Source organism: Simochromis diagramma, unplaced genomic scaffold (genome assembly GCF_900408965.1).
Source record: "Simochromis diagramma unplaced genomic scaffold, fSimDia1.1 OVJJ01000715.1, whole genome shotgun sequence".
Lineage (NCBI taxonomy): Eukaryota > Metazoa > Chordata > Actinopteri > Cichliformes > Cichlidae > Simochromis > Simochromis diagramma.
The window spans coordinates 80799-94237 of NW_024387128.1; the positions used below are offsets into that span (position 1 = coordinate 80799).

At 43.0% G+C, this 13439-nt stretch overlaps 1 protein-coding gene across 1 annotated transcript; it reads right to left on the minus strand.

Annotated features, from left to right (window-relative positions):
- Positions 1 to 481: 481 nt before the first annotated feature.
- LOC120743475 (SCO-spondin-like) lies at positions 482 to 12832 on the minus strand. Its single transcript, XM_040047115.1, has 14 exons — positions 12243 to 12832; positions 11956 to 12038; positions 10900 to 11109; positions 10580 to 10662; positions 10118 to 10288; positions 9753 to 9976; positions 9470 to 9572; positions 7103 to 7261; positions 6844 to 6929; positions 6583 to 6708; positions 4388 to 4544; positions 1232 to 1475; positions 1002 to 1143; positions 482 to 902 (listed from the first exon to the last, which is right to left on the minus strand). The coding sequence occupies exons 2-14, from the start codon at positions 12006 to 12008 to the stop codon at positions 756 to 758; spliced, it is 1905 nt and encodes a 634-aa protein (XP_039903049.1). The 5' UTR covers positions 12009 to 12038; positions 12243 to 12832; the 3' UTR covers positions 482 to 755.
- Positions 12833 to 13439: the final 607 nt, after the last annotated feature.

A 13439-nucleotide genomic window follows, 5' to 3' on the forward strand; every position in this document is an offset into this window, starting at 1 on the left:
AGTTAGCAACATCCCCCAAGAACCCGAAGAGGAGAGTCCTGGCCCCTAGCCCTGCCAGTGTAGCAGAAATGATGAGGATGATGATGCAGCAGCAGCCGTTCTTCTCTGCGTGAGTAGCTTAATGTTGTTCGTGTGTAATTTACGTTGAGTAGGCTAACCACGTTATTACATTAATGCATGTAAGGTGAACTAGCAAACACCGTCGTAGCTACATGCGGCTGTCTTCTTGTTTGATGGCAGATGCTCCCTTCACCCTGGCCAAAAAGGCTAAAATGACCAAAGAAAAAGTGGAAAACAGTTAAACATGAGAGGTTTTTGGACAAAGTTTGTGTTTTTTCCATTGTTTAAGCACTGCTTCCAGCCAAGAGTGATGCCATATATGCCCCATAGCTGCAGAAAAGGATAACATTGTTATCTTTTTACAAAAAAACAGCTGAACATGAGAGGTTTTTGGACAAAGTTTGTGTTCTCCATTGTTTAAGCACCGGCACCATTTCAAAAGTACCGGTTTGGCACCGGTTTTGGATAAAACCTAAACGATACCCATCCCTAGACATCGATGGGTATATAGTTAAAGTTGTCAAACTGGACACAAGCTTGTTTGTGATTTTGGTGTTGTTTTTGTATACAGTCGATGGTCTAAAGCACCATTAATTGCTGGGTAAAGCTGTGTTGTGAGCCTAAAGAGAACAGTAAGAGAAACAAACTACTAGACACATCTAGATTTGATTTCCTGTGATCTATCAAGCAAACCTTCATACTATACCGGTGTCTGTGATGGTGACTGTGGTCCGGAGAGCTGTTACTGACATCTCCTTTAGACACCCCCCTCCTCCTTCCCCTCCCCCTGCCGTACATTCTCCACAGCGCACACTCACAACTACCTTCCTGTCAACAAAGTCCTGAAAACACACAGAGAATAAGAACAAAGTAACAATGCACAAATCTGCCTCATAGTGTAAGCAAATGTGTTTGATTGCATTTCTCTACACATGGCTCACCTCCACAGCAATGAAGGAGCAGTCGCTTCGTTGCAGTGAGTACCTCTTTTTGTCAAAAGTGGTCACCTGTAAACCGCCCATCAGGGCGCACTCTGCCGCACACTTCTCCCCAGTACACTGCCACTGACCCGAGCTACACACACTGTCAAGGTAAAGGCAAAAAAAGTTGCACGTAAATGGGCAAAATGGGTAAACGATGAAGAGTTGACAGGAAAAGACTCCCTCCTCACCAGGTGTTGCATCTCTGTTGTATTTTGTCCCCTGACTGGTATGTGCGTCTGCGATGAAAGCAAGGACAATCATCTCTTTTCAGACACCTTCCCTGGTGAAAATAGAGGCCTGGAGGGCACTCGCATCCTCCAACACACTCGTCCCTGCACTGGCCCATGGCTGCGGGGGGCTGTGGAGAAGTACAACTGGGAGGACAGGAGGATATGCAGTCTGAAAACACCTGACCTCTGGGACAGACACGGTCTGAAAGGACAGATAAAAGAGAGAAAGCAGCATTATTATAGCGTGATTCTCATCAGGACAATATTGACAATCTGACAGGCTGTGTTACAGATTATATTAACTTCTGTGTGGACACTGTGGATCCCAAAAAAACATTTTGTGCTTCTCCAACAATAAGCCCTGGGTTACCAAAGACATCAAAGCAACCCTGAACAAGAAGAAAAGAGCTTTCAGAAACGGTGACAGAGATCAGCTGAAACTGGTGCAGAAGGAGCTGAAAGCCAATATTGCAGAGGGTAAAGAGTCCTACAGAAGGAGGCTGGAAAGCAAACTGCAGGACAACAGCACCAGGGAGGTGTGGAATGGAATGCGGGCCATCACTAGCCTGAGACAAAAGAGAGGTGTTGGGATGGATGGGGACGTCGAAAGTGCAAACAACCTAAATCTGCACTTCAATAGGTTTGACTGCCCTGCGTCTCCTGTCTCCACACCCAGCTCTTCCCATCTTCTCCTTTCTCCTCCCCCCTCTCCTGCCCCCTCAGACCGTCTCACCCTGTCCCTCTCAGCAGATGACATCAAAAGAGAATTGGGCAGACTCCACTCCACTCCAGCAAAGCTGCTGGCCCTGACGCTGTCAGTCCCAGGGCCCTCAGGTGCTGTGCTTCCCAGCTGTCTGGAGTTCTACAACAGATCTTCAACATGAGTCTGGAAATGCAGAGAGTCCCATCACTCTGGAAGACATCCTGCCTGGTTCCTGACCCTAAAAAGATCAACCCGTTGACCCTCGGTGACTACAGGCCAGTGGCTCTGACCTCACATGTCATGAAGACGCTAGAGTGACTCATCCTGAAACATCTGCGTCTGCTCGTGGAGCCCTGGCTGGACCCCCTGCAGTTTGCCTATCAACCTCGTATCGGCGTGGAGGATGCCATCATCTACCTGCTGGACCAGGCTTATTCTCATCTGGACATTGTTGGGAGCACTGTGAGGGTCATGTTCTTTGACTTCTCCAGTGCTTTTAACATGATCAGACCATCACTGCTGGGGAATAAGCTCACAGAAATGCAGGTGGACGCCCCACTGGTAGCTTGGATTACGGACTATTTAACAAGTCGACCACAGCATGTCCGACTGAAGAGCTGCCGCTCATTGTGGGCTGTATCAGGGATGGACAGGAGGAGGAGTACAGGAGTGTGGTGGACAGCTTTGTTGAGTGGTGTGAGCTTAACCACCTACAACTTAACATCACAAAGACAAAAGAACTGATCATGGACTTTAGGAAGCAGGCTCCTCCTCCTAACCCTGTCACCATCAGAGGGGCTGATGTGGAGATCGTTGAGGACTGCCGGTACCTGGGGGTACACTTGGACTGTAAACTGGACTGGACCAAGAACACCAATGCTATCTTCAAAAAAGGGCAGAGTCGGCTTTTCCTACTGCGGCGACTCAGGTCCTTCAATGTTGGTAGGAACATGCTGACCATGTTTATCACTCTGTGGTGGAGAGCGCTGTGTTCTTTGCAGCTGTGTGCTGGGGCAGTGGGGTGAAGACAGCCGATGCCAACAGGCTGAACAAACTGATTAAAAAGGCTGGTTCTGTCCTGGGTGTCAGACTTGAGAACCTGGAGGTGTCTGAGAGGAGAATGCTAAAAAAGCTTGTTTCTATCATGAATAACCCCTCCCACCCCATGCACGCCCCCATGATGGACCATCGGAGCACACGCAGCAAAAGACTCATTGCCCCGAAATGCAGAACTGACCGCCACAGGAAATCCTTTGTGCCGGTGGCAATAAGACTGTATAACTCTTCCTTACTCTGTAGGTGATTTTCCTGAGACTAATACCAATGTTATTCTTTTCCTTTCAGACCGTGCAATATTACCCAACAGCACTTCATTGAATATGTGTTTCATGCCCCCATCATACGCTGCTACTCCCTTTATTCTATTGCACAATACTTTGTCACTTTCTAGAATCGCCTGCACTGATAGTCAAGTTATTTATTCTCCAGGATCCAGTCATATATATTACTTCGTTAGAGTTATTTGATACTATGTCTTGCACTATCCTACTACTGTATATTACTGTACACTACTATTATTATTGTATATATTTTATATCTTATTCATCTGTTCCTCTGTCTCTCCTGCTGCTTTGAGCATGTACATGACAAAAGAATTTCCCTCGGGAAAAATAAAGTTATTCTTATTCTTATTAAAGAAGAGAGGTTCCCTAACCCTAACCTAGCCAGAGATATTCAACTCAATTCAATTTTATTCATGCAGCAGTGACAGTGGGAAGGAAAAACTCCCTTTTAACAGGAAGTAACCTGCACCAGACCCAGGCTCAGGGAGGGGCGTGGCCATCTGCTGCGACCGGTTGCTGTGAGAGAAGATATGGTTGCTTACAGTTTATAATAATGTGCTGTGAGTCAGCACTGCTTTGAAACTCAGGGAGAGTCCTACGTATAGATACTGTTACTGAGTTCAAAATAAAGTTAGAACCTACAGACCCTAAATTAAAATCCAGGTTTCTGTGTCAAAGCAATGCATCCGTAGCATTTTATGGATGCTTCTGGCTAACCAAGCAGATAGCATTAGCTGAATAGTCAGTAAGTCTGGACACAAATTATATACCATGACACTACATTACCATACTCAACTGCAATATAGAGACATGAGGCTCCTTACAACCAAGAATGCTGAAACAGAGGCTTCAAAATGTGAGTCAAACCAATGAGTGACATCATGTTGGCTGCATTCCCTTTTTTATATCTATGATGTTAGCAAACTTTAGCTAAATGCTGTGTAAGCAATTTTACTGAATTGATCCACTGACTGAACACCCAGTCGTCGCATTTATCAGATGTAACGCAAGATCACTCTGAGAGCAGAAGGCAGGGGAGGACAGAGGAGACGTGAGACATTTCCTTACCACACAGGGTGGGTGTCCTCCACATTAAGATGATGTGCTGTTGGGCACACTCTCGGGCGTAGCTAGCCAGGGTGTCACACACTGCCCCCTCCCTCTCTTTGGCTGGCAGGCTGCAAAACAGGTAAAGACAGGTGTCTATGTAGGCTGCTGGGTCCAGCTGAAAGACAGAAACACAAAGTGATCTTACAGGAAACACATTGTTTGATATGGTTGTGTTATTATTGTGACATTATGCTGTTTACTTATTGTAAACTGTGCTATCAATCTATTTAAATTTAGTGTTTGAAGTCATAAAAGTCAGCATTCTTAACATCTTGTTAAATGTGATTGTCAGTATAGTTTTAAGATATTATAATTATAATAAATACACCTTTGGCTTCAAGTAAAGACAGGGGGAAATAGACAATTCATGCCTTATTTACCACAAGTTAATCACACTGTATCTATAACAAGTCATTGGTCTTTAATACAGTAAGCACAGCCCTTCCCTTTCTTGGAACTGTGACAGTGAACTTGGTCAGTTATTTACCTCGAGTAGCTTTTTACAGCCTGGTGTTCAGAGAAATGTACATTTACACAACATGTGGTCAAAAGTTGACATAAACTCATCAAGGACGTGAATGTCATGGAGTTTTTCATGGTTACTTTAACCTGCATCTTTAATGACTTTATGAGACAAATATCGGAAGCATAAGTTTAAATTCATTTGAGATTTTCTCTAACACACACACGAGCTATTTTACTTCGACCGGCTCAAATATACACCCCTGCTAATATTTGATTAAATGCTCCTCAGCACTTGGCACCTTAATCAGCCATCGACACACGTCACATTTAGCTGGATAATGGACCATTCTTCTTGGCAGAACTAGTAAAATTCATTTAAATTGGTTGGTTTCCAGGCACATACTGTAGTTTCCGCACTATAAGGCACACTTCCTTTTTTTTGAGAAAATCCTTTAATTTTCTCAAAAATCGACAGTGCACCTTATAATCCAGCTCACCTCATGTATGAATTCTGGTTGGGCTTACTGACCTCAAATCAATTTTATGTGCTACACGGCACTCAGAAATCTGTCAAAAAAGGTTTCAGCACGACTTTGCTAAGCTATGAAGCCGCCCCACTTGATGGATTATCGGAGCATCACAGCCGTAGTCAGGAGCCTTGCGGAGTAATCTGGGTCCTAAACTCCGTCTCAATGTCAAACGATCACTGCGGCATCATGAGAGTTAAAAACTGTCTAAATTCTTTCATCTTTAATAAAATGATCAGCGTTGCTGCTTTACCAGGTATAACAATTGTCCTGGGATGAACAGGACAATTAGGACCATTGTCCTGTTCGTCCCAGTTGCATCCATATTTCAACCATCTGTTGATTCGAGGTGATGCTGTGAGATAGTCCACCTTCTTAATTGTTCCGTCTACTGTGTGACAGCCAAACAGAGCATGGTACTACCTCCACCATGCCTGGAGTTAATACAGTGTTCTTAGATTTGAAAGCTTCACTTTTATTCCTCCAAGCGTACGTCTCGTAACAGACACAAAAGGATCTGTCTTTGTCTCGTCTGACCATGAAGGTCTTCTCCAGAAGCCAACCGGCTGTGCAAATAGAAAGCTGCATTTTTTCAGTCAAGCTTGAAGGTTTTGAATTTAGAGTTGAGACTTGCCATCCTCTCAGTCTGTGACAGTAACAGATTGTGTTTGCAGTTCATGGCAGGCTTGGTCCTCACTGGTTCCTGGGACATTCTTGACCATCCTAACCAAATATCTAAAGAGAAACTACCAGTTGTAGTTAAACATGCTCAATAATGAAAAGTTAATAAGCTCTGTTCTTGTCAAGTTCAAAACCTTCAGCACGCTTATTAAAAAACTTCAGTGAATGTAAGCACAAATTCAAACTTGCATGTATAATTTTCACCCTTGATTTTCAGAAAATACCAAATAAATTTAAACTGTTGCATCCAATATTTGCTTCATATGGTCATTAAAGATGTGGGGTGTGCAATCATCTCACCCTGGAAAAAGTCCACATAAAAAAAAACACTAAAAGCCCCAAATTCATGCCATGATGGTTTTATGCAAACCTCTGACCTCTAACAACAACTGAAGATCACACTGCAGCACCTAGAAGCTAAAAATCCTGTGAAAAGAAAAGGATATGCTATGTGACTGAAAAGCATCAGAGGTCTCTGACCTGAGGATGGCAATGAGTGAAGGGGTTTTCCAAGAGTCGGCGGCACACTGACTCTGCCTCCTGACGCAGCGCAGTGTCTCCTGTCACGTCACAGCTGTGACCAAGCTCAGCTGCATCACTGCAGCCCTGAGGGAAGCATGGGACACAGTCTCACTAATGCATTTCAGAAAACACTGCCAATATGGCCTGTCTCAAAGTAATAATGACCAAAAAAAAAGCCTAAAATGTTGCAGTTAAAGTAAAACGAATTCACTGCAGTACTTCGCTGTGTTGGTCCGGAACTTTCCATGAGTTGCCAAAGCTGGCAGCATACTGGGACACGGATCCACCCGTTGTGGTGAAATCATCTACCGTGGACAAACACATAAAGGTTAATAATGTAAAGCAACTGCGTGTGACGGGTAAAGTTTGAAAGCACACATAGCAAACAAAGTTACATCAAGAAAGAACGACTTAGATATGTAGAAAGAAAGGAAAGCCTTCTTTGATTGCAAGTGCGTCTGTACTGTACTTCTCTCACCGTCGGCATTGTTGTTGTAGATTCCACATAACCCCCTGGTGGCTGCCATGTGCTCAGCGGTCACTGTCAGGTATACTGTGTTCACCAAATCAAACTTTACTCTGACCCCCAGGCCACTCTCCACAAACACAAAGTCTCCCAGCCAATGCACACTTACTCCTGCAAGCAATTAATACAAAGTCACAATTTTAGATACAAGCCAGTGCACAGAAATGTGGAGCTTTTAATGTCATTTTGTCTAAGGATGGAAATGAAAGGACATTTCTGCAGCACTGAATGTGGCCAGAGCTGAGTAGCCTGTGTTGTTCTCAAATAGGAGCAGCTTGGAACGAGCAGTCAGTCACAGCAATTAGAGGCAAATGGCTTTGGTCTGAAACGTAACTACAGTGGGGGAAATAATTATTTGCTAAATTAATAAGTTTGCTCTCTTAAAAAGACACAAATGTTCTCTCATTTTTATAATACTTTGATTTTAATGAAAAGAAATAGAATAGACAGAAAAAAAACTCATAAAACACGTTATTGCGTCAAATAAGCCTTATGAAACTTCCCATTCGTGGGACTAATAAAGGTATCTTATCTTAAGTTTTTGATCCGCAAAACATAACTTAGTACTTGGTGGACTACTCTTGTACTTGGTCACCTCACACCTCAGGGGGGATTTTTGCCCCTCCTCTTTACAGCAGCTCTCTAAATCCTTTAGATTTCTTGGCTGTTGCTTAGTAACTCAAAGCTTTGTAGGACTGACGTCTGGAGACTGTCGAGACCTCTCCATGACCTTAATCGGCTGCTTCTTTAGCCAGTCGTTTGTTGTTCCTTGGTGGTATGTTTTGTGTCATTGTCGTGCTGGAAGATCTCAGGGAAGAAGGTTTCATTCATGAGCTCATGGAAGATTCTCCTGTCAGTGTGCTGAAGTCTTCCTGTACCCTTAGCTGAAAACCATCCCCAAAGTGTAATGGTGCCACCTCCTTGCTTCACTATGGGGATGGTGTTCTTTGGGTCATTATATGCATTTCTTTTACTCCAAACATGACAAGCTCAGTTTTGGTTGTATGTGACTACAGCACTTACTCCCAAGTCTTCTCTGAGTTTTTACATCTTCACTGTCAAACTTAAGATGGGCTTCTACAGGTGCCGTCCTGAGCAGGGGGGACCTTGCAGGTGCTGCAAGAGTCCGTTCCAGCCTAGTGTCCCAACCGCCTTCAGATGATTAACAAGCTTCTTCCATGCATCACTTTTCTCATCATCATTCTCACCCTTGCATGACACTCCAAACTGTGGGCAATTAATGATCATTTTATATTTCTTAGAATTCCACATAACTGTACCAACAGTTGTCATCAAGCTTCTCGGTGATGGTCTTGTAGCTCAGTCCAGTCTTGTATAGATCTATAGTCTATAGATGTCTATAGTCCCTGCTTTGACAGCTCTTTGGTCTGGCCCATGGTGGTGGAGAGGTTAGACCAGGGGTGGGCAACTCCAGGCCTCGAGTGCCGGTGTCCTGCAGGTTTTAGATCCCACCTTGGGTCTCCACACCTGAATCAAATGATTAGTTCATTACCAGGCCTCTGGAGAACTGCAAGGCATGTTGTGGAGGTCATTTAGCCATTTAAATCAGCTGTGTTGGATCACAGACACATCTAAAACCTGCAGGACACCGACCCTCGAGGCCTGGAGTTGCCCACCCCTGGGTTCGAGTGTCATTAATGAGCTGACATCAGGAGTATCTGTTATTTATTGAGAGCCAGTCTGTGGATCAATCACTCTCAATGAGTAGAGATATGCCTGCACTTTGAGAGTTTACCAAAAGGTACCCTAACAACATTTAGACAAAGAGAAGCAATGGCATTCTGTCTGATTAAGTAAAGGTTGAACTATTTGACCATCTTTCCTCATGTTGTGTGTGTAGAAAACCAAGGATTAAGCAGAACCTCACTAATACAATTCCCACAGTCAAACACAATGGCTGCTGCATCATGCTGTTTGTCTGCCACAGGCACTAGGAGACTTCTGGGGAGAAATCCTTAAACACAAAACTAGAAAGCTACCCTGTGTGTAAGCCAGCTATGGTTTTGGGCCAAACCAGAGTCCAACTCAACAGATTCACTGAAACAGCCCCGAAAACAGCTGTGCACCAATGTTCTGCACTAAATCTAGTTGAGCTTGAACAATTTTACCAAGAACAACTGTGGAAACTTCCGGACGCTTGAGGGACCATGCTCACAAATACTGTCAAGTTGTAATTGCTGCTAATGGCGACCACTAAGTGAGGGGTGTGAATATTTTTAGCCAAGTGTCATATTATCTTATGTTAATAGTCAGACAGGAAAGGAAAGAGCTCAGAGTTATATCTGAGAATATTTTTACCATTTTGAAAAAGTGGCTGTCCGTTTGGAATGTGCAGATTGTTCAGGGTTAAATTCCTGTGATGTACTGCAACCAAGTCAAGACCCAGCATCATCCTTAGTGCCTGAAAGCAAAGAGCCACAGACAGATATGAAGAACATGAATGCACAGAAGAGGTTGGAAGGGTTCACATTTCATCACTGTGTGGAAACCTCAAGTTTTTTGAGCATTGGATTGAATTGTGTGGCAGTGAAGTTGCTTCTGTTTGATCCAAACCATCTCAGAAGTGTGTGGAACATAATACCTTACTGCAGTCTTCTCTCCCATCACAAACTGTACTGATGTAGACAGCCCAGGTGCCATCAGTAGATGAGGCCAGCAGGTAAGTACAGCTGCCCTGGAAGTGGAAGTGCTTCCTGTCAAAGGTACGGTAGTGGACTCCACCCCAGGACATGCAGGTGGCTGAGCTCTGAGGAACGCTGGCACTACCCGGCAGACCAAAGCGCATCAGAGGAGAGGTTTGGGAATCTGAAGAGAAGAAAAAGAATATCTGGAATCACCGGCAGCTGCAACATTACTGACAAAATGTGAAGGAGAAGGATTTTGAAGAATAAATAAATAAAATGCACTGAACTTAGATCAGATACACGTATGTGCGTGGTTTCTAACCTGGAAGCAAAGTGAAAGTGCAAGACAAACATGTGTGGTCTGAAGCATTCCTCCAGCTCAGTCCCCACAGAGTGCTGCAACACTGCTCCATGGGCATAAGTGAGGAATTATGAACTCCAGGGAATTCCACACAGTTCCACGTAGAGTAGCACTGACCACGCACACCCACAGCTAGGAGTCAGGATGCGTTTGACCATTATAGAACAAGGACATAGAAAGAAAATGTAAGTGCAGTGGAAAATCATGGTGTAGTCACTTGTTTAGTGAATTTCAAATTCAAATTTATATGAAGCAGTGATTTTGTAATCCTTTAAAAATGATATGTACCAGTTTTAACCTGAAGAAACGTGACAGCACTATTTTTTAAGACAAAGAAACAAACTTGAAACTGAAAAGATCAAAATACGTTTTATAAAATGTACAAAATTCAATGAAAACAGCTTTTTGGTTTCTCGTCCTCACCCTCAGAGCAGCGCGGGCCAGCCCAGCCCTCACAACATGCTCTCGCTGTCTTGTTCAGCATCTGGCTCTGGATCTCTGGCGGTCTGAGGTGAACAGAAACATCCGGAAACTGGTCATTTGTGCATTCTTTTAGCTGTCACACTAGTTGCTGTCATCTAAGGTGGTTTCTGTCGCATTTTCTTGTAATCTATGTTTGACTAAATTAAATGTGATTTACTTGCATTTTACAAGCACAACCAAAGGTATCAACACTTCACCTAAACAGTGCCCATAAAACCCCTGATCTGAACAAACTGACAGTTACCAAACGAGTCACTTACTTGTACATGAAACAGGATGCCTCGGAGCCCTGCTGTTTGTAGTACAGAGCTATACCATCATCGCCCCCGTGTTTGACTCTCATCCTGTCCACATCCAGCCTCCATCCTTGGGTGTTGTACTGATACACCTCTGAACACCTCACCTCTAGCTGCAGGCGGGGGGACAGGACTTGTTCCACCCTTTCTTGTGTCCTGTGTTCACACCAGTGTCTGGGACATGATATATTTAACTTAACCTCTTAACATGCACCAGGTCACTGTAACAGTGTACCGATGTAACAGTACCAGATGGAGAAACATATCATACATACAGAAACATAACACGTTCATAAATGACAGAAGTACTGCTGTATAACTGATGAATTAAGTATCTTACTAATGATTAATACTGTAACATTATTATAAAGTAGTACTGAATTTTCTGTTTTGAGAATATTAGAAATTACTCTTTGAACTCACTAAAGAGTAAAAAAAAAATTAGTATGTAGCTTAATAAATCATTACGATCTACAGGCACATATTTCAGCACATCGACGCCTATTTTAAAATGTACACTGCTATGAAAAAGGCGTCTGTGCCCCCCAAACTCTTTACTGTACTGAAAAGTTCAACAAACTCATCGAATGAAAAACTTTTAGTAAGAAGCTGAAAGTTTTGAGCACATCGGAGATGATTTAACTTCTCTGCCTTTTTAAATTTCTTTTCAATCAATAAACTTTTAAATTATACAGTGAAATAATAAGTCTGTACTGGAAGATTGTTCGGTAAAAGCCAGAGAAATATAAATAACATCAAAAATATTTATTCTGTGGGAAATTAAAACATAAAACTATAATATGAAAACCATATTTTTGAGTTAGTCAACTAAGTAAATGTATATTAATGATAATAACAGTAGTAGTAATAGAAGTATTCATATTTTCATTATTGTTACTTATTTTTAACATCAATCAGTGTTTTGCATTACATTGTAACAGATGTTCATACAGATGAATCCTGCTCATAATTCGTCTCTACACTGCAAAATATGCTCAATGCTGGGTTGACCATACTCACCCCGTCCCCATTACTGTCTGCAGACCAAGTAGACTCAGCAGTAGTTTCTCCATAATTCGCTCCTTTGTGTTGGTTTTAAATTCCTGTAAAAAGATGGGTCTTTTTCACATTGCTAGACTTTAATTCCAGATGTGAAATTGTGATTTTAAATCTGCACAAAAAACTTCATTAGAAGCTCAAACATAGGCAAATATTGACCCTCATGGAGGTTGTTGACCAATCAGAAGATTCCCTATAAAATAGGTCTATTACCCTGTCATCCAACAGTTTACATACAGTGCACTTACCTCCACAATCCATTTTTAATTGGACTCCTTGTTCTGGGATTTTTCTTTCTTTCTTTTTTGTTCTTTCCAAAACACACAGTCCTCACAGGAGTGAAACTTTGCTTATGGAGGTAGTAACGCCTCAGATGTAGTGTTTTAAATGTGGGGGGTGACTAAATGGATGTACAGTAGCATTTGCGCCTGCTGCCATTGGATATAAAGGACAAGGTCACAGCTGGGATGAGAGGCATTGGTCACCGGACCTGTGGAGGAAACATCCTCTCACCTCGCCCAGTCAAACATCGAGGACACTGGAGGTGATCTGATAGCAGGGGTGGTGCAGCCTCCGACACAGAATAAAGAGATGTTTGTCAGAGCCTAATCTTGTAAAGACAGGCATTTCTAGAAGGATGATTGGGGGAATTTATTCAATGAAGCATGTCAACAGACATGGGAACTGAAAGTTTTTAGAATTAATGTAATCCCCGGCTAACCTTTTGACCCTAAGCCAAGACGATCAAACACAGCTGTCACCACAGCTGGGTTCCGAGGAAAGTGAAAATAAGCTACTGGCATACAGTGGGGCAAAAAAGTATTTAGTCAGCCACCGATTGTGCAAGTTCCCCCACCTAAAATGATGACAGAGGTCAGTAATTTGCACCAGAGGTACACTTCAACTGTGAGAGACAGAATGTGAAAAAAAAATCCATGAATCCACATGGTAGGATTTGTAAAGAATTTATTCGTAAATCAGGGTGGAAAATAAGTATTTGGTCAATAACAAAAATACAACTCAGTACTTTGTAACATAACCTTTGTTGGCAATAACAGAGGTCAAACGTTTACTATAAGTCTTTACCAGGTTTGCACACACAGTAGCTGGTATTTTGGCCCATTCCTCCATGCAGATCTTCTCGAGAGCAGTGATGTTTTGGGGCTGTCGCCGAGCAACACGGACTTTCAACTCCCGCCACAGATTTTCTATGGGGTTGAGGTCTGGAGACTGGCTAGGCCACTCCAGGACTTTCAAATGCTTCTTACGGAGCCACTCCTTTGTTGCCCGGGCGGTGTGTTTTGGATCATGTTGGAAGACCCAGCCTCGTTTCATCTTCAAAGTTCTCACTGATGGAAGGAGGTTTTGGCTCAAAATCTCACGATACATGGCCCCATTCATTCTGTCCTTAACACGGATCAGTCGTCCTGTCCCCTTGGCAGAAA